This window comes from Rhizophagus irregularis, chromosome 6 (genome assembly GCF_026210795.1).
Source record: "Rhizophagus irregularis chromosome 6, complete sequence".
Lineage (NCBI taxonomy): Eukaryota > Fungi > Glomeromycota > Glomeromycetes > Glomerales > Glomeraceae > Rhizophagus > Rhizophagus irregularis.
Genome location: NC_089434.1, coordinates 1264701 through 1286542, shown reverse-complemented (window position 1 = coordinate 1286542; position 21842 = coordinate 1264701). Strand labels below are relative to the sequence as shown.

General features: G+C 28.5%; 5 protein-coding genes across 5 annotated transcripts; 2 read left to right on the top strand and 3 right to left on the bottom strand.

Annotated features, from left to right (window-relative positions):
• Positions 1–2172: 2172 nt before the first annotated feature.
• OCT59_026033 (uncharacterized protein) lies at positions 2173–2873 on the bottom strand (the record flags this gene model as incomplete). The annotated part of the gene is made up of 2 exons (XM_066142892.1): positions 2173–2537; positions 2696–2873. The coding sequence occupies 2 exons, from the start codon at positions 2871–2873 to the stop codon at positions 2173–2175; spliced, it is 543 nt and encodes a 180-aa protein (XP_065992464.1).
• An 89-nt stretch (positions 2874–2962) lies between these two features.
• Positions 2963–3686, bottom strand: OCT59_026032 (uncharacterized protein; the record flags this gene model as incomplete). Its single annotated transcript, XM_025316759.2, has 2 exons — positions 2963–3501; positions 3605–3686. The coding sequence occupies 2 exons, from the start codon at positions 3684–3686 to the stop codon at positions 2963–2965; spliced, it is 621 nt and encodes a 206-aa protein (XP_025179868.2).
• A 1114-nt stretch (positions 3687–4800) lies between these two features.
• OCT59_026031 (uncharacterized protein) lies at positions 4801–5561 on the bottom strand. The gene has a single exon (XM_025316758.2). It carries the CDS (start codon positions 5329–5331, stop codon positions 5056–5058), a length of 276 nt encoding a protein of 91 aa, XP_025179867.1. The 5' UTR covers positions 5332–5561; the 3' UTR covers positions 4801–5055.
• A 7207-nt stretch (positions 5562–12768) lies between these two features.
• On the top strand, positions 12769–13062 carry OCT59_026030 (uncharacterized protein; the record flags this gene model as incomplete). The annotated part of the gene is made up of 1 exon (XM_066142891.1): positions 12769–13062. The coding sequence occupies one exon, from the start codon at positions 12769–12771 to the stop codon at positions 13060–13062; it is 294 nt and encodes a 97-aa protein (XP_065992463.1).
• Positions 13063–17496: 4434 nt separating this feature from the next.
• Positions 17497–18318, top strand: OCT59_026029 (uncharacterized protein; the record flags this gene model as incomplete). Its single annotated transcript, XM_066142890.1, has 1 exon — positions 17497–18318. The coding sequence occupies one exon, from the start codon at positions 17497–17499 to the stop codon at positions 18316–18318; it is 822 nt and encodes a 273-aa protein (XP_065992462.1).
• Between the last annotated feature and the right edge of the window lie 3524 nt (positions 18319–21842).

Sequence of the window (21842 nt, the reverse complement as noted above, 5' to 3'; positions counted from 1 at the left end):
GGAATCATGTGACATTTATCCAATTAAATTAAAATAATGTGGGCTGAATGAATGGACATTAAAATTTTTATTAAAATTATATTTTATTTAAATTAAATTAAATTATTTTGAATGACCATATATTTTTCATCTTATTGTTTTGAAATAATAATGAATAGACATGTTGATTTACAATTGTTAAAAAATTTTGTCATCATTTAAATATTTTAGATATAGGCGAATTTTAAGTCATTTTTTTTTTAAAAAAAAAATTAAATTATTTGTGAAATTTTTATTTTTTTATTTTAAATTCAGGGCAAACGTTCTTAAAAATTTTCTTAGTTTGTAATTTAGGATAATATTTGGTAAAATTATTCAATTATTCTTGAGCAAAATTTTGATAAAATAACTCAAACGTCACAAGAGAATCGGACTATGTAAGCTTAGCCGAACTAAATAAATTTAGACATTTTGCGCCTCATTCTCATGATGCAGAAAATTTTTAAGTTGTTTTTATTATGATGTATAAATCTTTAATTTATTTAAGTTACCTGAATCACCTGATCTAAATTCTTATGAAAAAATTCTATTTGATGAAGAATTAACTACTCATATCAAAACTTCTATGTCAAACCATAAATGTTTCTTTGTAATGAGTACTGTACTCATAGTTCATATTATGAATATACTTCATACTAGTATTCTATCAGCTTGAAATATGTTGTTATTGTTGTAAATGGAATCAAGTACGTCAAAATAAACTTTAGAATCTATTTGAGGTAAGGAAATTTTAACAACTTTCTGCTCAGGTCCCTTCAACTTCTTCTCCTCTGCTATCTTTTTATTAATATCAGCGATTAACTAATAGAATCATTAGCAACATTCATTAATAAACAATACAGATATATTGCAGTCATCATATTGGAACTTTCCAAAAAAAGTGTGCGTGACAGTCAAAATTAAAACACAAAAATTTACTACTCATATCAACGTAATTTTTCGAAGATTCCATTGAGTTGTAGAGGTTAACGTAAATGATTTATTTTTAGCGGAAGTAGAAGTAAAATCTACGATATCTGACATTTGTGTTGTATACTATACGTTCGGTTACAGTAAAAAAAGGTATGTTACGTTCGGAAAATGTTGATGAAAAAATTATTTGTGGGCAATTGATGGTATATATGAAAAGTATGCAAATTGCACGAACAGCGCCAACACAACCTACTCTCATGATTATGCGATAAAAATCACCGCCATAAATGAAGATATATGTATATATATATATAATGAATGAAGATATATATATATATATAATGATGTAAAATCCTCGAGCCATTTGAGATTAATGTCGGTCAGCACTATAATTTTGGCCTACATTTATACTTTAATTTTTTTAAAATATAACCAAATGATTAAATGTCATGCATTAATTAATTTAAAAATTTAACTCGTGAACTGATGAATTGCAATAATGTAAATATATTATATTCAGAATTAATCATATTTGATCATAAATTTTTTTATCACACTTCCCACACATTTCACAATTCATACGAATGTTAACTACAATGAAATTATTTACTAGCAAAAAAAAAAAATGAATACCATTGATGAATAAAAAAAATTGGACGGACGCTTTTAGTTGTTTAGTATAGTCTTCTATTGAACTTTCTACGTTTTTCCTCATTATTACAATCAACAATTAAGTATTTGGCAGCTAAATATAAATGACATAATTATTTGTAAGGTTATAAAAAGAAATAATTAATAATATATACCTCCAGTTAATAACCCGTGTTCCTTTAAGATACTCATACAATGAATCGCTGCTTCCGCTATAAAATCAAATCGAGTATTAAAATATAACGTGAAAATGAATTACACAGTATTGAATTAATTTTGACATTTTAACGTAAATACTATAAATAGCAAGATCGCGAGATCTATTCACTTCCCACATATGAAGAATATTAATTCAAACGGAAATTATATATGTTGCGTTTCTACAAAAAAATGAAATATACTTTTTGCAATGGATACAACATATTACCATAAAGAAAAACAATTTTATTAATAATTACTAATTATAACTTTATTAGTAAAAAAAAGTAGAATATAAAATGTAAAAAAGAATAGAATATATAATGAAAAATAGAATATATAATGAAAAAAATAGAAAGTATAATTATAACATTAAAAATCGTTCACTCCATATAAAGATCTAGTATCTTTATCAATTACTCCTTCATCATAATATTCCTGTACAATTTCAATATGCTTTTGGGTAAAATGATGACATTTATGAAAATGTGTGACAAATTTAATTGGGTTTCTACCTCTCCAACCTTCAAAAAAATTTTTTAGATTATTAACTGAAAATCTCCAATCTTGATCAAAAGCAAATTCATCAAAATTTCTTGATGAATAATTTAATAAATAATTTAATATTTCATCACAAATAATTTCACGTTCATGATCATCATCATCATCTTCAAAATTTATAAAAATTTCTAATTTTCTTAATTTATTACAATTTAAGATAATTTCTTTCACACCACCTAAATTTTTCAAATAAGTATTAATACTTAATCTTTCAATATTTGGACAATTTTTAGCAATTACTTTGAATAATTTTATCTCATATAAAACTTCTTCCCCCAAAATTCATTCCATATATTAATTTCTTTAATGTTTTGAGAATTTTCAATTAACCTACAAACTCCATGAGGTGATAAATATTGTGTTTCGAGATATTGAAGTTTTGGAAAAGAAGCAATTAATAAATACTTTTTCCATTCTTGTATATCTTGTTCTGATGAATAACAGCGACGTTCAATTATAAGCTTTAATTGCTCTAAATTTATTAATGATAGCAAGAATTTTGGTGAGAGCATGACGTTCTCTAAAGTAAATCGTTTTAATGTAACTGCTTTTTTTTTCTATTGTTTCACTTAATTGTATACATTTCATTTCACTTTTTTCGTTATGTAAGTAAAGTGATTTGTAAAATTTTTTGATTATCAATAAATTTTATTAATCCTGGAATATATTTATCACAATTCCATAATTTCAAATTTTCAATATCTTGACAAATTTGTGCCATTCCTAATAAATTATCTGAAATCAAACTTTCATTACATGTAATATAAAGGGTACGGAGTTGAGAAAAGCAAGTTGATGCCCCAGGATATTGATATAAGGGTAATGTTGTATACCAACGAAAATATGTAATATTCTTACAATTATTAATAAATAATTTATAATATTCTTGTTCCAATATTTTATATTTTTCTTGATATTCATTAGAATTAATTACTTCTTTAATTAATCCAAACCCCATATCAATGATAAGATTTGATGAAATTTCGGAAGAAAAACTAATATAATTAAATAATGGTTTATTTGAAAAAGGAATTGAAATTGAAATAACATTATTTTCAATTAATAACTTTTTTAAAGATGTTGGTAATAAGTCAATTATTATATTATAAAATTTAATAAATTGTAAAATTTCATGATTTCCTATAATATAAGAAACTCTTTTTAAATTTCGATGATTAAGAAGAAACTCATGAGGTTTTTCCCATAATATTTGTACTCCTATAATACACTAAAATCTATTCACCAAAATATGAATATAAAGAATTTGGAACATATTTCAATTCAGTAAAAATAATCCTAAGACAATCTTCAACGAGATGTGACATATTTCAAAATCTTGAAATGTTGGGGGAAAAAAAGATATAATTCTCTATTTATTATTATTGTAAGCCACAGATTTGAGTCGCACAATTTGAGTCACACAATTTACACAATTCTAAGATCAAATTAAAGCTTAAACCTTTTTAATCTTTTTATAAGGAGTCTCGACTTATAAATGAAAAGTATGATCAAGATCAAATTGTGTCTATTTAAATACTTAATAATCTTAAATAAATGTGTTTTTTTTTTAATTAATTTTTCTAAAAAAAATATCCCATGTCGATATTGACGGTTACAAGTGTAATCAAGTATATTTTTTCACACTGTATACTATAAATTATAGAATTCGGCTAATATTTGGCTTATAGCAAGTTTGCATAATATGCATGTTTACCTTATGAAATAAAAAGTATACTGCAATTACATTGACTTAATATTTTAACATATATTTAATAACCCAGTATTGCCAAATAAGAATTTTTTTACGTTCAATAGTATATGGTAATTGTATTTAATCGCTCTATTGGTCATACAGTAGAGTTTCAGATAGTCATTGTTCAATAGTCTAAAAGGAGGTAAACACGTTCCTTCAAAATATTACTACTTTTAGTGAAGTCTAGTGGCTTATCTGATATATGACAATTGACGAATAAAAATATTTTAGATATAGGCGAATCTTAAATCTTAAAATCTTGAGAAATTAAATAGCAATAATTATTTATTTATTATATTTATATAATTTATTATAATCAAATTTGAGTATCCATAATGAATCATTCTCATGAAAGTGGAGTTCGGAGTATTCCGAGATATTTCCAAAAGACAAATGTAATAGAAATAATTGTTAAAATTTTACTATTGTAACATTAGTTCTTAATCGATCTTGATCAATATCGATAACGGAATAATCAGACTAAAGAAAAACAGGCGCCCTATTGGACGAATTAGTTTGTTATATTCGAACAATGATTTGTGCTTTCTTTGCTTTATAAACAATTATTAATAAATGACTTTCCATTGTCAAAATTTCAAAGGTCAGATCAATATTTTGTAGTTACTATTAAAGTAGAAATTTGAATTACACTTCATTAAAACCAATTAACAATCAGTAAAACATACGTGTTGTTACTTTATAGTATAACAATAACTTTATTTGTAGAACAAATCCAAATACGAAAGAAAATTTAAAACAATTTACATAAATCAAAGATGTAAATTAAGGCTATACTAAATTGATGTAGATAGTATGAAATAAAAAAAATTTAACATTGCTATCAAATATAACTGAAGATTTCACGATGTATAATAATGGGGAAAATAAAAATAAAAATAAAAATAATAAAAATATAGAAATAATGATCTCCATTGACCAGTTTAAATATGATTACTTTCAAACTCTCCCAAAGGTGTGCTGAGTCCTGTTACTTTTCCGACTTTAAGATCTAAGCCTGCAACATTAGCTTCTACACCATCGCTGCTAATTGATGCACCTGTATCAACACTTGCTTTAAGACCTTCAGCTTCAACTTTTATCAAATCAGTACATTTTCCTGTATCAACATTAAGTCCAGATATTGCTTTGAGTCCTCCAGCTTCAAATTTTATCAAATCAGTACATGTATTTATTTCAACACCAACTTTTTCAGACATCTTAATGAATTGTAAATATTAATAGAAGTATATTGTTCTTTGGTTATCTTTATAGAAGTTACTTTATATTAATATAGGAAATATTTAAAAACTTTATTAAAAATAGAAAGTAGGACGTTCAGACAGTGGAGGAGAAGCAACAATCGCAATATTTACAAGATTTAAAAGATAACAACTTGTAATTAAATAAACAAGAAAAAAGCACTAGATTTTCTGCTCTTGAAACGAATGCAGCATTTTAGTAATGAATCAGGGGTATAAATAGTTAAAATGTTGATTATAAACTGATTTACAACCAAACTTTGCATATCAGCAAAAATTTTCCCGTATATAGTTGTATAAAAAACTAATGGAGGAAAATTCGCTTTGCAATTGACTATTCGGTAACTTTATGAATATGTATATTTTTTCGATTCCGAAAAAGTAAAGAAATCATCTTAACTTTCATTCCCATATGAATTTTTAATTTTTTTTTATAGTAAAAAAAAATTGCTTCGATTATCATTTACAATCTAATTTGGCATATTGGGCATTTCTTACCTTACGCCTCTTACGCCTATCAAAATATTAGCACCTAATTTTATGTTTATATAATCGTATTAAAGTAGTAATCACTAAGTATTAATTTTATTGGTTCAAAATTTTCAAATAATAAATTACATATTCGATATTATTTTTAAAAAAAAAAAAATTTATATGGGTATATAAAATTTTTAATTTTATAGAGAAATTTTAGGGAGAATTTTGTAATTATTTTTTGATAATGAACCATTTGAACCATTTATGATAAAATTTTATGACGCGTAATTTGTGTCGCACAAAAGATTTAAAATTTCCCTCGTGTCGATCACTGATTTTTCATTTACAACCTGATTCGACATTATTATTATAATTATTCCTTTATGAGATTTTGGTATTAATTCTTTTAGTAAAATCTAACCTGGATAGATGCCAATTATGTTTTAAACCTTGATAAAAAGACCATTTACGACTTGTTTGGAAATTGTTACAATACACGTAATTGAGAACATCATGAAAAAAAAGTTGGTAATTTATAAACGAATTTGTCAATAAAATACACGAACTAAAATATATTTACTTCACTATCAAAAGTATTCTTTTTTTAAAAAAATATGAATTATTCATCCACTTGTACTACAACATGGTTTGTGTTATTTTCAAATAAACCAACTACGGGCTGTTAATAATTTTTTAACCGACTTTAACACTTTAGAGATCATATGCCAGTATTATCTGCTATCAATCAAGGATACTTGCCAAAATAAGTGATTAACATAGTACAACGAAGTAATTCAATCTCAGAATCAAGTTAAAAGTTGGACTGACATTCTAGTAACTTCGAACTAGAATTTACAATAATTTCGGCCAAAATAATGACGTGAGAAAATTCTGCGCAAGTTACTTAATTCATAAAATTCACATATTACATAATGCAATAAGTGTTGTATCTACATTTAATACACGTATCTTCTTAACTAAACTAAACTTTAATTAGTCTATTCATTAAAACTTTGCGTATAACAATACCTTTGTTAAGAAAACTTACTTCAACATCGATAATTTGTAATTCTGACAATTTTTTGTTTTTGAACTAAATGAAACCTTACATAAATTCGTCATTTATAGTTAAAAGTTTGCAGGAAAAATTTCCTGTATTTGTATATGAAGGTATACTAGCTCTCCTTATATGTATTTCAACCGAATCGTTCAATCAAATATTAACTCGCCCTGTAAAAAATCTGATCCGTGTTTTATCTTTCCATGTTTTTTCCGTGAATGTATCATTTTCACGGAATTTTTACGGAAGACATGGAGAAATAATGGAAATATTCGGATAAAAATTTTTTATAGGGTCGTATATTTAAATAAACTCGCTAAAAAATTATGAATTTACAATTGAGCCCCGATCTAGAGGCAGTTCCTCCAAGAATTTATTCTAAAATTATTTGTGCCAGTTCTTTTTTATTTAGTCTAAATGATTGATCCAGTTTACTACAATCATTTTACATGATGAAAAAAAAATGATGAAACTTTTCAAAAAAAAAATAAACGTGATAGACAAATGACAGATAACGTGACTAATATTTGTTATTGTGTCATGTTGATCATGAGATCTCGGTGAAACATTTTGTGCGACACTGAGTAAGTTGCACCAACTCTAAATAAATTCCGTTCAACCTATTTTTTTTTTTTTTTTTTTGTACTAATTTCAATTTATAAAAATCTTTCACTTTAAATCTTTTTAAAAAAAAATTCCATGTCTTCTATTCGAAAAGAAATTATTTATGCAGCAATTAGTAAATCACATGCATTGATAAATTATAGTGTCCACAATGATATACACAAACGGCATGAATTTAAGAAACAAACAGTTCTTGCTGATAATTCTCTTACAGAAGATGAAAAAACTTATGCAATAAGACGGTTAACTAAAGATTATGATCGAGATAAAATTCTTTTTAATTCAGGAACAAAAAGAACTTGTGAAAATTGTAATCAAAAATGTTTAGCTTCATTATATTGTGAATTTTGTGTTAGAAATTATTTAAAAGCAAAATTCTCAAATTGGACATCTGGAAATGATGATATTGATAATTTAATCCAAAAATGTCAAATGGAATTAGCTAGACCAGATGTGATAGTTGAATGGATTCCATATAATAATTTACAAAATATAAAGCATTTAACAAAAGGTGGTTTCTCTGAAATTTATAAAGCAGTTTTGATTAATGGAAAATATGAAGAATGGGATTCTAAAAAACAACAATTAGAAAGATTTGGTGATCAATACGTTGTCCTTAAAGAATTAAAAAATGTTGAAAATGCAAATCAAAAATGGTTTGAAGAGGTTTGTAATTTAAATATTTTAAAAGAAATAATAATTAATCAGTTTTTATAGTAACCGACTCTTTTAATTATAGGTTAAATCACATTTAACTATAAGTAATAAATGGCCAGATATTGTTCAATGTTATGGTTTAACACAAAACATATCAAATGGAAATTATATGCTTGTAATAGGTATAATGGATTTAAGTTTAAGAGAATATTTACAACAGAATCGTAATCAACTTACATGGAAACAAAAAATCAATATAACTTTTGAAATAGCCAGGGCACTTTATTTTATTCATAAAGAGAATGCAATTCATAGGGATTTGCATTCGGGAAATATATTGTATTCACAACTTAATAGCCATTGGTTTATTAGTGATCTTGGATTTTGTGGACCAGCTGATAAATCATCAACGAATATATATGGAAATCTTCCTTACATAGCACCAGAAGTTATTATTGGAAGAGAATATACTATTAAATCTGATATTTATAGTATTGCAATGCTTATGTGGGAAATTTCATCTGAACAACCACCATTTATAAATTATGAACATGATTACGGTATGGCGATGAATATTATTAATGGTATAAGGCCAAGAATAGTACCAGGAATTCCTGTAGAATATAAAGAATTAATGGAACAATGTTGGGATGCTGATCCATCAAAAAGGCCTAATACTTATACACTTTGGTATAGGATACAAGAAATGAATTTACGTTATCAAAGTACACCAGATGAATCATTTCAACCGGAAATTAATAATGAGCTACAGTTAACAAATAATATACATAGTAGATTATTTACAAGTAAGATTCATCACTTTAAAAATTTACCAGAACCAAGAAATGCAACAAAAGGTATTATATTTAATATGTATTATTTCTATTATTTAAAAATATATTACAATATTAATTAACGTTACTATTTTTTATATTAAATAATCAATAGAAGAATTAGAAGGTAATATAAACTTATCAACTTTTATATGAATCTTTTGATGCGGTCCGATTAAATTAAAATATTTTATTTTAAATAGCATTCTATAGTGGTAACAACCCAAATCTTCACTCTAAAGAACAAAATTATCTGGAAATTCCTGATGGTAAAAATTTGTTATTTTTAAAATACGAAAATATATTTCTTCAAATTACTAACTTATATTATTTATAAATATTTATTTAGATACAAATGAATTATAAATTATTTTTATTGTCAACTTTCATCAATTCAATCTCGTTATAATTAATTTATTTTTCGTTAATTATTATAAAAATATTTTAAATATTTTAATTTTTTTTTACTTGTATTTTATTTCAAATTATAAATTATTTAAACACTAAGATTAGAGTAGTAACTTTTCTTACAACAGTTCTTAGTTTGAATAATTCGATTTACTTTTATATATATAATAAATTATTAACTCTTTATTTTAAATAAAATTTAAAATTTTTATGTTTAAAAAAAAAAATGTTTTCTAATCATTTGAACGAATTCTTTCAATGATTGAAATTGAATTTGAGAGTAAAAACTACGTGTACTTAAAAAGAATTTGTTGAAATGTTATTTCAATATATTTGTTTTAATTCCACGTCAATATCCATTTTTAACATAACAGGTGTAATTCCAACATGAAATACCGCTTGAAAAGAAATAAGTTTATGAGATTATTTTTTTTTGATTACCACCTGATATAGTTTGAACATTTTGACCTGTGTAATAAATAAAATTGATAATAAATTAAGAATACTTTTTTGCAAGGAAATAGAATATAGATACGAGAATCCAAAATTTTATATTATTGCTAAATTCGTTTATATGGAAATTAATAGAGCGCTAAAAAATATTATGAAAGAAAAATAAATATCAGTATGTTTTCTTTAAGATCGTTAATGTTTTTATTTATTTTATTACCGGTATTATTATTTTTTATTTTATGTATAAGATATATAAATATAACATTTTCAAATTTTCAATCAAATGTGATGGACAAGAACCAGATAGATCATAGATGTATTCAACCAGATTGCAATATTCAGCGGTTCCAGATTAAAATCGATTGAAGAATCATTTGCGATAGTTTGTTTTAATTGACATAAATTAAAATTTTACAACTTTTTTTTTCAATTTTATCATGAATAAAATTTAAAATAGAAAAGATTCTTTATGCATTATAAAGTTTTTAACTGGTTATTTTGGATTTTAATCCAGTTAAGAAACTTGTCAACCGTATACGATCCATACAGTCAAAAAACATTGCCCCTCACGTCACTTAGATTTTAATATATAGCAATTTTGATATTAAATTTAGATATTAAATTAGACATTGTTATTTTTGTGTACGTATTGTTAAAAATGTAGATTCTAATGACGAAACTAACGAAGTTAAAAAAGTTTTCTATTAATTCATTTAAAATCAAAAAATCAAAATTTTTCATGAATATTCAAGTGATTAATCAATTACGATTAAAACTTTACAAAATTTTCATCATAACATTTCATTAAACCGCAGGTCAAAACGGATGTTCCTTAATCCTTATTTACTTGATTCTTTTTTTTTATAGTAATTACAAGAAGTATATTCAAATTCAATAAATTATTTTCACGTTGAACAGTTTTTGTGCATTTTTTATATTTTGTCTTTTTATTTTGTACAAATATCATTTAACTAAATTATTTTGAGAGTCGTGTAAATTTATTAATTTTTATCTTAATGAATAGTTTTTTTTCTTTGTGCATGTTTTTTATGAAAGAATAAATATTAATTACTAAGTTAATCGCTCATTTTTATTATAATGACCTAAATTATAGGTTATGCCTTACGGTGTCCAGTTCCGTCAATTTTAGCACAGTCATGTGAATTTGGGTCCGGATCATCAGGTCCAGTGATTCGCTTAAAATTACTTGGGTCCGATTGATTATACACGACTTTTTTTTTTTACTGTTCGCTTTATAATGAAAGTTATTAAAAAAATTTCATATTTAATGAAATAATGGTTTTAGTAATGATATAGTATAAATTGCTAGGAACCTCTTGTTTCAATAAATTAAGATGCAATTAATTTTTGTTAAAGTTTTTAACCATTTTATTGTATAAAAAATGTTTATTTAAATCTACAACTAATAATTATTAAATACAAAAAAAATAAATAAATAAAACATAAGATCGGTCATGAAAATTTAGTTCGGTCCGATTGACCAAAATCACAGGACTCGGCACAATACATTCAGTCGAAGTCTGATCAAAGTTTAAATTCGGTCTGCATCAAAATTTTCATGACTGTGCTAAAAATTGACATGACTGGACTCAGGAAGATCATCGGACCGGACTCAGTAAAGATATACTCTAAATTATCATTCATTACTTAACAGGTTAATAATTACAGGTCTTGGCAATTTATTTCGTAAGTTCTACAATTATTTACGTCTATTTTATTTCTTTTATTCGACCTAAGTAATCTAAGTGATTAACAAAAAACCACCACAAACATTTTAAAGAATTTTTTTTAAAAAAAATAAAATAAAATAATGAAACTAATGAATCTTCTTAGTACATAAGCCAAGAAATTGTTACTTTTTAAACATGAAAATAATGAATGAGACATGAGCATGTGTGTGTTGCCACCAATTCACGTTAAGTACAAGGTGGTAACAGAAAATAAAAGAATAGTTTATGATCAAAAGGTAATGGCTTGTGCGTTTAAAATGAGAATTTCAAAAATAAATTGAAAATGATGAAATTATGATATTGATGACTTAATACAAAATGTCAAATAGGACATGATAGTTGAATGGATTATGGATACCATGTCAAAATTCTCAAAGTATTCGTTAAAACCCAAAGAAACTTTAAAATTCTAAAAAAAAACTTATCTTTTTCTCTCCTCAATCTTGAAGAATATTTATAATGTAAAATTCTTAATGGACAATTTAATTAAGCGTTAAGCGTCAAATTTGACGATCAAATTTTGACTATGATATGCTGTGGCAGTTAGATCTACGTCCCACTCGTCCCAGTTCATCGACTATATAACAAAAATCTAACTAAATCTATAAATCTAAACTGAAAAAAAAACTCTTTCGGTCGATCTTTCTGACCAAACTTTTAACGGAAAAAAATATAGAAGAAAACACGCTTAAGAAAATATACGCAGCAAAAAATATACAAGACTTTACAGCGATAGGAATAGAAATAATGGGAACAAGCGAAGTAAACGCAAAGATTAACGCCTTTAAGGAAGACCAGACAAGGCATATTTTGTAGCATACTTTACAATATTATTCCGTCCGAAAAAATTTCAAAAAATTTCTTGAGAACAATAATTCTCCCTCTCACGCGGCCGCAGCAACAATTCGAAATCACGTGAGTTGGAAGTAAAAATATCCATTTCAAAAACGGACATGACCAATAAAAAACAATTAATAAAAACCACGAGGAGAAAATTATTAATTTGAAAAAAAATGATAATAATATCTTTCATATGGTTTGGACTTTTTGTCAAAGTTTAATTATTCCTTATGCGCTATGTGCCATAATCTTATGGCAAGATTAAAAAAAAATCTGCTGTACCTGATGTCTGATGAAAAGGAAAGATATTAAATTAACAATAGAGAACATATATGCAGTTGCAGAAGGAGAAGAAACAGCAACACACGTTGATTTTAAAGAAAGGTTCGGTGAAAATGAGGAACATAGCGAAGGAGAATTTACTGATGAAACGTATAGATCAGAATCTAGTGAGGAAGATGAAAATTCCGAGGAGGATTCAATATTATCAGAAATTTCTTTCAAACTTATAGTAAATCAAACAGTCCTGCAAAATGGGTCATTATTCAAAAAACAATTCTTAGAAATTTTTAAAAGAATTGAATAAATATATTCAGCAACAATTAGATCAATGGATCGAATTTGATGATTATATTACTACACATAAAACAAGAGTTTAGGTATTCAACTACCAGATGAAAAGAACCGGGAAAATTTTTACTGGAATATCAAAACTCAATTTCACGTAACAAGGAGATGATGGTGATCGCTACCGACAATTAAGTCTAATGAAAATGAGAATGTTAAAATTTATACAAGGTATATGGTATAATATTAATTATTTATAAATATATAATAATAATTTATGCTTATAATTACTTTATTTCAGGGAAATGGATAATATAACTAATACTACTGATGCTACTACCGATACTGCACGATCATCAAGAAAGAAAAGGGAAAGATCAAGTACTATTTCAAAAGAAATGTCTTTTTGATGAAAGGAGACAAATACAATGTTGTTAACTCAAAAAATTATTGTAATGAACATGATAGAACATCTTTGGTTCGGGAACCTGCCCTATATCAGTATCAACATGGCAAAATGGTGGATTGATAGCAAAAGAAATAAAAAATATTATGTACTTTACTATGAAATCAAAGAACCTGGAATCCCACTTGATGAGGCGTTAGAATTATATTCTGAATCAAGTTCGGATATATACCAGAAATAATATATCTGAAAGCATCTCAGGATAGAGAAGTAACAGTGAAAACATAACATAAAATTTTTATCATGTGAGATCGATGCGCAGTTGATATCAGAAGTGTGACGTAAGATTTGCATAAGTTCTCTTGACGAAGATAACTTGGCTAATCTCCATGATTCGCAAAGGGGTGGAAGATTAACGAAATGTTGAAATGCAGTACGTCATTAAATGGAGATCTCGGGACCGTTTGTTCTTGGAAATGTTACCTTTGATAACAAATTCAAAATAGAAAGATCTCAGCCATATACGCAAGGCAGTATGGATAGCACATACAGTACATCGAAGCACTTGCAAAAAATATTCTCAGTGCCCTTGCGGAAACACTGATATATCTATATTCTTCGTGTGAGAAGATATTTATATGAATGAATTCACTCCATACAAGAATTTACCCTAGTTTCATATGGACACATCTTTTACCAGAAGTGTCTTGAAAAGTATCTGGTGAGAGAGTGGAGAAACGATTTGTCCGAATAAGAAGTGTAACAAAGTTGTCAAAACTTTTCTTCCTCCAGATCTATTTAAGGGATCGCAAGACAAATTTTCAACTGCAGATGCCACCTCCAAGCCAGCGGACGAGGATGCTGATGTAACGCTCATAAATGAACTAGTCAGTAGGATTATTAGGCAGAGGAACAAAGTTTGTCTAAGACCACCGACTGACAAGACATCAAGATAAGCAATCAACTCTATTAAGATTTTAGTATTGCACCTGGCAATTCCAAAAACTTGTATAACTCACAAATCAAGTGCATATATGAGAAAATGTTAACGTACAGTTAGACCTCTATGTACCGATAATTGCCTGTACCGATAAATTTTCTATGTCCCGTTTCACAATTAATAAAAAAACCTCATTGTACCGATATCATATATAGTTTCATGATGTAACAATTGTAACATGTACCAATACTTTTGTTACGTAGTATAAAGATGTACCAATACTTTAGGTTACACTGTTATTAATTCGGGCCAACACTATAAATTTGGCCGAAGTTAACACATCTAAATCACATGACATTTTAATAGATTGAGTTTGCATAATTCTGGTAAGAATTGGATTTAGGCCTGCGTTATGATTCACTGATGACAGTATATGTATATGTAACGATAATTTGATATACCGATATATTTTCCCCAAAACAACAGTATCGGTCATAATCATGTATTTTTCCTAAAAAAATTTCCTAGTTCTTAGGAATTTAACACAATCCTAAATTACACCTGAGAATCACCCTTTTTGGAATGAAAACTGTGGCTTATTATTTTCAAATTAAGAGCATCACGTTGAATATTGGAAGAAAGTGAATATTGTCAGTATTTTCTTTTTATAAAAAAAAAACTATGAAACCTATAAATAATAATAACCATTGATATAATTGAATTATCATTATTGATAATTTAAAGTATATAAAATAAAAAAATTGTTTGACGCGACAATCGCGACATGATTTTATTTATTGAATCTTTACGTACAAGCCACAGTTTTCATTCCAAAAAGGGTGATTCTCAGGAGTAAAAAATTTAATTTAGGATTGTGTAAAATTCCTAAGAATTAGGAAATTTTTTTAGGAAAAATACATGATTATGTATCGGTCCGCCTGTAATAGGAAATCGTCTGCATCTACCGAAGAACCTTAATTTTTAATAGCTGATGATCGATTAATTTTTTCTATTTCTTCAACTTGTTAGTTAATTCTGTTTGAATTAATTATTTATTTAGATTCAATTAAAGAAATAAAAGAAAAAAAATTTACTAATTGGGAAGTTACGACATGAACTGGTGGAAAGAAGGTACCTAGTATGCTAAAAAAAAACTTATTGAAGAGTAATTAACTGATATTCCCGATCGTGATGTGAGTTTGGAAGAAATAAGTGAAAGTGCAATTAAGTATTTTTTGTAATTATTCAATAGATTGAAAGCGCCGAATCTAAAAATGAAGATTGCAGGTCAAGAACTTATTCCCTGCTACTTTGACTTTGGGGAAGCTATATTTAATCGAATACAAGAAGTTAAAACTCGTCCACGACAAAGATGGAGCTCAAGCTAATGAGGTAAAATAATTCGTTATTTTGCAGTGTATTTAGCAGAGTATTTAGCAATTTTCAATGATTTTTTATTAGACTTTTTCATTATTAGGAAAAAAAAATAAGAAAAGTAATTTAAAGAAATTAAAATTCAAGATATTTATAGGACTTAAATTCGCATTTTTTTTCATTTTGTATAGAGATTGTAATTTAATATGATACTGTAATAAATATTAACGAATTTAAAAATATATATATATATTACATTTAAAGGAATTGTACAATCAATAACTTATCTCCTAAATGAATGTTAACACTTGTTATTGACATTATTCTAAAAGTCACTTCTTACGGTAGTTGAAATAGAGCGATAAAACTAAAGATGAAAGCGAAACTATGAATTATTAAACTTCTTATCCACGGTGTTAATTTCATTGTTACTGATGAATTTATGAAATTCACTTAGTTTACTATAAGTTAGAAAAATATCTCATATAATTTATATCATTTTAGAATTTAGTAAATATGCGAATAAATAAATAAATACGTAAAGCAAGTTTAAATATAAAAGGATGTCAAATCCAAGTACTACATTTTTTTAAATAAATTCCTTTTTTTTTATTTAGATTAGTCTGAGGGGCAAAAGTAGTACCTTATTGTAAAATATATGATACGGGTCAAGTTAGCACCGTGTGGTGGTTCAAGAATGATACATTTGCGTCCGAGAGTTAAGTAATCTATTATCAACTTGCTTACTTGCGTATTATTTATTTATACAGTATATTAACAATTCGCGAGATTTACTATAAATTTATTTTAAATTGTTACAATATAGTGAGCTTTATACTATAATTTATATAAACACTGATTTGTTATACAAAATTTTTTTTTGGCATTATTTTATATTTTTATATGCAAAGAAAAAAATTCTCTTTTTATTTTCCATTATTGTACAGTTACTACAGTACAAATGATGTCTTCGCCTTCTTTCTGTTTCCTTTCTTGTTAATTTATACTTTCCATCATTAGTATCTTGCTTCTATGCTAAAATATTTAATAGTAGTTAGCCAATACTTAAAGATATTTATTTTCACTAGTATCTCAAATAAGTAAAATGATAAAGGTAAATGCATTAATTACATTGTTTTATACATTTACTCTGATAAAGTACTTCTATAATATTAAACGGACTATTCCGTAATACTATGGTAAATTCTCAAAATTCCTTGAGAATCTAGAAATACTTTCCGTATCTCCAACAAAAAGTTCAAACCTCTGATAACGCATAATTCAGAATAAATAAAATATGTACGTTCAAAATTTCATCATAGTATATCTTACTATTTATTATAAAGAAAAGTCAAAATGGAAAAATCAAGTTTTTAACTATTGCATGAGTTTCACTTTGTTTAATAAATAAAAATAAATTAATTAATGACAAAGTAACATAATAAAATTATAATATTTATTTATAGCTATGATTAACAATTAAACATGTCTAAAAATATTTTATTTCGTCAATTTTTAAAATCAATCTCATAACTTCGGGACAAATATAATCACGTGCAATCGGCCTTTTATTATTGTTGCGCAAGTAAAGTAATACAAAGAATAAAAACAATATATACAAATAATTACGTCATCATTAAGTATAAATATCAGTACCCCCCGTGGCTTATCCTCTTTAGGCCTTTTTTTACTTGTTGCGGTTCGCTCTTGAGAAAAAAAGTTAAAGTCTCATAATGACAGAAGATAGTGACAATACTGATAGTAATGAACATAATAATGAACGTACTGAAGAACCGAATATCGACCAAGACTTATATTTGGACGACTCTGACCATGCCTCTTGGACACCAAGTGGTCCTATAGCTGAACTCCCTTCAGAAGTCTTCAAAAAGAATTTGTTACCCACAGACTCGAGAAAATTTATTCTACAAAATGAACCCAAAAACAGAAATATCTCCTTTACACCACCTGATATGGACAGAAAGGTTTGGATTCATATGTCAAAAATTGCTAAAGATCATGACAAAGAAATCCGGCGTCTCCTTTACCGATTCTCAGCAGCTATACGTCCCATCGACAATAGCCTCAGACTTATTTATGCTTCAAAACCAGAAGACTCCGCTTCTCAGGAAACTAAAGATGCCTGGTTACAGTTGGAACAGACCACTCTTAACTCGCGAGCATTGGTTTTGGATGCATTATCGTTTGGTAACGAAATACGAAAAGAACAAGCCCTTAGGTCTATTTCTCCAGGATATCGGAAACAATCAGAAAGAGAAGAAGTATTTGGAGAGGAGTTACCAGAAATCATACGCAAAGAAAATGAAACCAACAAATTATTTAATGACGCAGCTTGGCAGAAACGCCGGGCTAATCAGTTTAGATCACCTCGCACACAAGCGTCTAACAATTTTAGGAATACATCTACGAATTCTTCTTCATATAAAGGGAAGTACAAGAATTCCTCTTATCAACATTACCAACACAAACAAGGCAATAACCAGTCAGGAAACCAGTCAAATGGCGGCTCTCAAAACCGCCAGAGTTCAGCTTAACAACCTCTATGGATATGGTGGCTGGAGGTCTTGGTTTGCATCAAGACCAATGGTCGGTAATGTTCAGGGAATGTTGGGCTACGTTTATTGTACACGAAGGATATATCCCGGAATGGTCTTCAACACCACCTTTAAGACGGACTCCTATTTCTCAAAGACGCTACGGAAGTACAGATTTGAACATGTTTTCTCACGAGATTTCAGAGCTATTAAAAATAAAAGCAATTCAAGAGATGGATCCAGAGGAGCCGTGTTTTGTCTCAAATCTTTTCATGGTTCCCAAGAAAGGTGGGAGTTTACGCCCTGTTATCGATCTAAGAAAATTAAATACATATGTCAAGTATTCGCATTTCAAGATGGAAGGGATAGACCTTGTAAAATCACTAGTGCGACGCGAAGATTTTATGGTTTCAATCGATCTCAACCAAGCCTTTTATCACGTTCCTGTGTTGACTGGATTAAGAAAGTTCTTTACCTTCGATTTCATGGGAAAACGATATTGTTTCAACTGTTTACCCTTTGGGTTTACAGCCAGTCCAAGGATATTTACAAAAATTCTGCGACCGATAATAAAGTTAGCATGAAGCAAAGGGATCCGAGTAGTGGCATACTTGGACAATATTCTGATAATTGCGTCAACCAAGGAACAGGCTCTGGCACACGCACAATTCATGATTTCCTCTCTTCAAAGTCTGGGCTTCACCATAAACGAGGAAAAATCTTCTTTAATACCTTCTCAAGTAGTCGATTATCTAGGATTTCGGATAGATTCCAAGTCCATGATGATAAAACTACCGAAACACAAGATCAAAGATTTAATACAAGAATGCAAAAAGACAAGCCAAAAGCCAGTAATTCCGGTTCGCAAATTAGCTTCTCTTATAGGGAAGATCACTGCAACAACGGACGCTGTGTTTCCAGCCAGATTGCATTCTCGCGCACTGCTAAGAGACAAGAACATTGGTCTGAAGATGCAAGGTTGGAATGGTATTATAGAACTTTCCCCAGAAAGCATCGCACAATTGGAATGGTGGATCAAGAACCTACCTCTATGGAACGGACGAAGTCTTATTCCAGAGGAACCAAAGACAATTCTATACACCGACGCTTCAACTTCCGGATGGGGCGTGTCCCGGGAGGATTATGTAATACATGGAAGATGGCTAAGAATGGAACAGCATCTTCACATCAACATTCTCGAGTTAAAAGCGATCTTGTTCGCTCTTCTAGCCTTCAAAGATTTAAAGGACCAACTGATTATGATACGCACAGACAATACAACATGCGTTGCTTACATAAATCATCAGGGAGGAACAACTTCTACTTTACTGTCAAAGATAGCGGAAGAGCTATGGACAGTTTGTCTGGAACGGAATGTTCACTTAAAAGCAGAACACATCCCAGGAATTCAGAATTCAATGGCGGATCGAGCTTCTCGAATGAAGATAGACAGATACGATTGGAAGTTGAAAACCAATTGGTTCAGGATGTTCAATCGAATTTGGGGACCACATCATATAGACCTCTTTGCAAATCACCACAATACACAACTGATGAGGTATTATTCTTGGACGCAGGATCTAGGAGCGGAGGCAGTGAATGCTTTTCATCAGAATTGGGCACGCATGAATTTGTGGGCCAACCCTCCATGGATACTTATTCTGAGAATATTAGCCAAAGTAATCAGAAACAAGGCCACGATAACGATATTAGTACCTTATTGGACATCAGCACCGTGGTTCCCACTGTTGTTAGACCTTTTGATTGCACCGCCGATTTTAATTCGTTCAACCAACATAACGGAAACAGACATGAGTCCTCATCAGCATCCTCTGAGGAACCCAAAATGGAGAATGTTAGGTTGCAGAATTTCAGGATTAGGTATCAAGAAAAAGGTTTTTCGGAAAAAGCTATTGAACTCCTATTGGCCTCATTGGACCAAAACTCTACAAGATCAATTTCCTCTAATCTCAGAGTATGGCTTCGTTGGTGTGAATCAAGGAATTTGGATCCCATTACTTGCGATTTAAATTCAATTTGTGAATTTTTTGATGATAAACTTAAGGATGGAAAAGCGGCTAATACTATCGCTGGATATCGTACAGCTATAAGTGAGGTTCACGAGCTAGTTGATGGACAATCTGTAGGATCTCACCCGGATATTTCTAGAGCTATTTTAGCTGTTCATAGATTAAATCCGCCTACGATTAAGCAAAATGATAATTTGGATATCTCATCATCACTCGAATATATTTTAAGTTTGGGTGATAACGATTCTATGTCTTTTCGACAACTAACGGTCAAGACTGCTTTTTTAGTAGCATTAGTAATGGCTAGCCGCCCTTCTGATATAGTTAGAATGGATTTGACGACATTGCAAACAACGGATAATAGTTATTCATTTGATTGCGTAGCTCCTAAGGAATATAATATTGCTTCGGCGCATTCAACAGCTACGACTAAGCGTAGAATTAAACGTATTTTTATAGGATCTTATTCAGATAACCTTTTACTTTATCCTTTCTCAACGTTAAAGGTTTTTTTAAGTAAAACGGAGCATTTCAGGGTGTCACCAAAACAAAAACGATCAATTTTTCTTATTACAAGACAGCCTTACTCTCCAGCAGCTATCGATACTATAGCTGGGTGGATAAAATCGGTTATTCAGATCTCATCTCCTGCTTCAACCGCTAAAGATGTTCGCGCTACATCAGCATCTTTGGCACAAAATGCAGGCATGGATTTATCAACAGTATTAGCGTTGGGAAATTGGACAAGTAACACCACTTTTCAAAGGTTTTACCAGAGGGGTGTACGCGTTATGTTAGAGAGGAATAATGTTTCTGGGCAAATTTTAAAGGAAGCCCTTTCTTGATTCCCTTTACTACTTTAGAAATTTTATGCATTTTATTTTTCTTTACAGACATTTATTAATATATAGGATTTTAGACTAGAAATATTTAGAACAATAGTTTAATTATTAATTATTAATTTTATTAATTTTATTAATTTTAATTTTACTCCGCAGTTGCACGTGATTATATTTGTCCCGAAGTTATGAGATTGATTTTAGCAAATGTACGAGTTTACGAAGTACATTTGTAAATCAATGAGTAACGTAGGGACAAATATAATCACGTGCCCGCCCTTACCCACCCATGACAACTAGAACAAAAAAGGCCTAAAGAGGATAAGCCACGGGGGTACTGATATTTATACTTAATGATGACGTAATTATTTGTATATATTGTTTTTATTCTTTGTATTACTTTACTTGCGCAACAATAATAAAAGGCCGATTGCACGTGATTATATTTGTCCCTACGTTACTCATTGATTTACAAATGTACTTCGTAAACTCGTACATTTGCTAAAATTTTTTTGTGTAATTGTAATTGTCATATGACAATCAGATCATACTAAAATTTGAATCTATAGTTACACCATTAATTTCTTTTTCTAACAATAAAAAATTTTTTCTTTTTAAACTTTTGTAATTAAATTACATTATGTCTACCATTCGA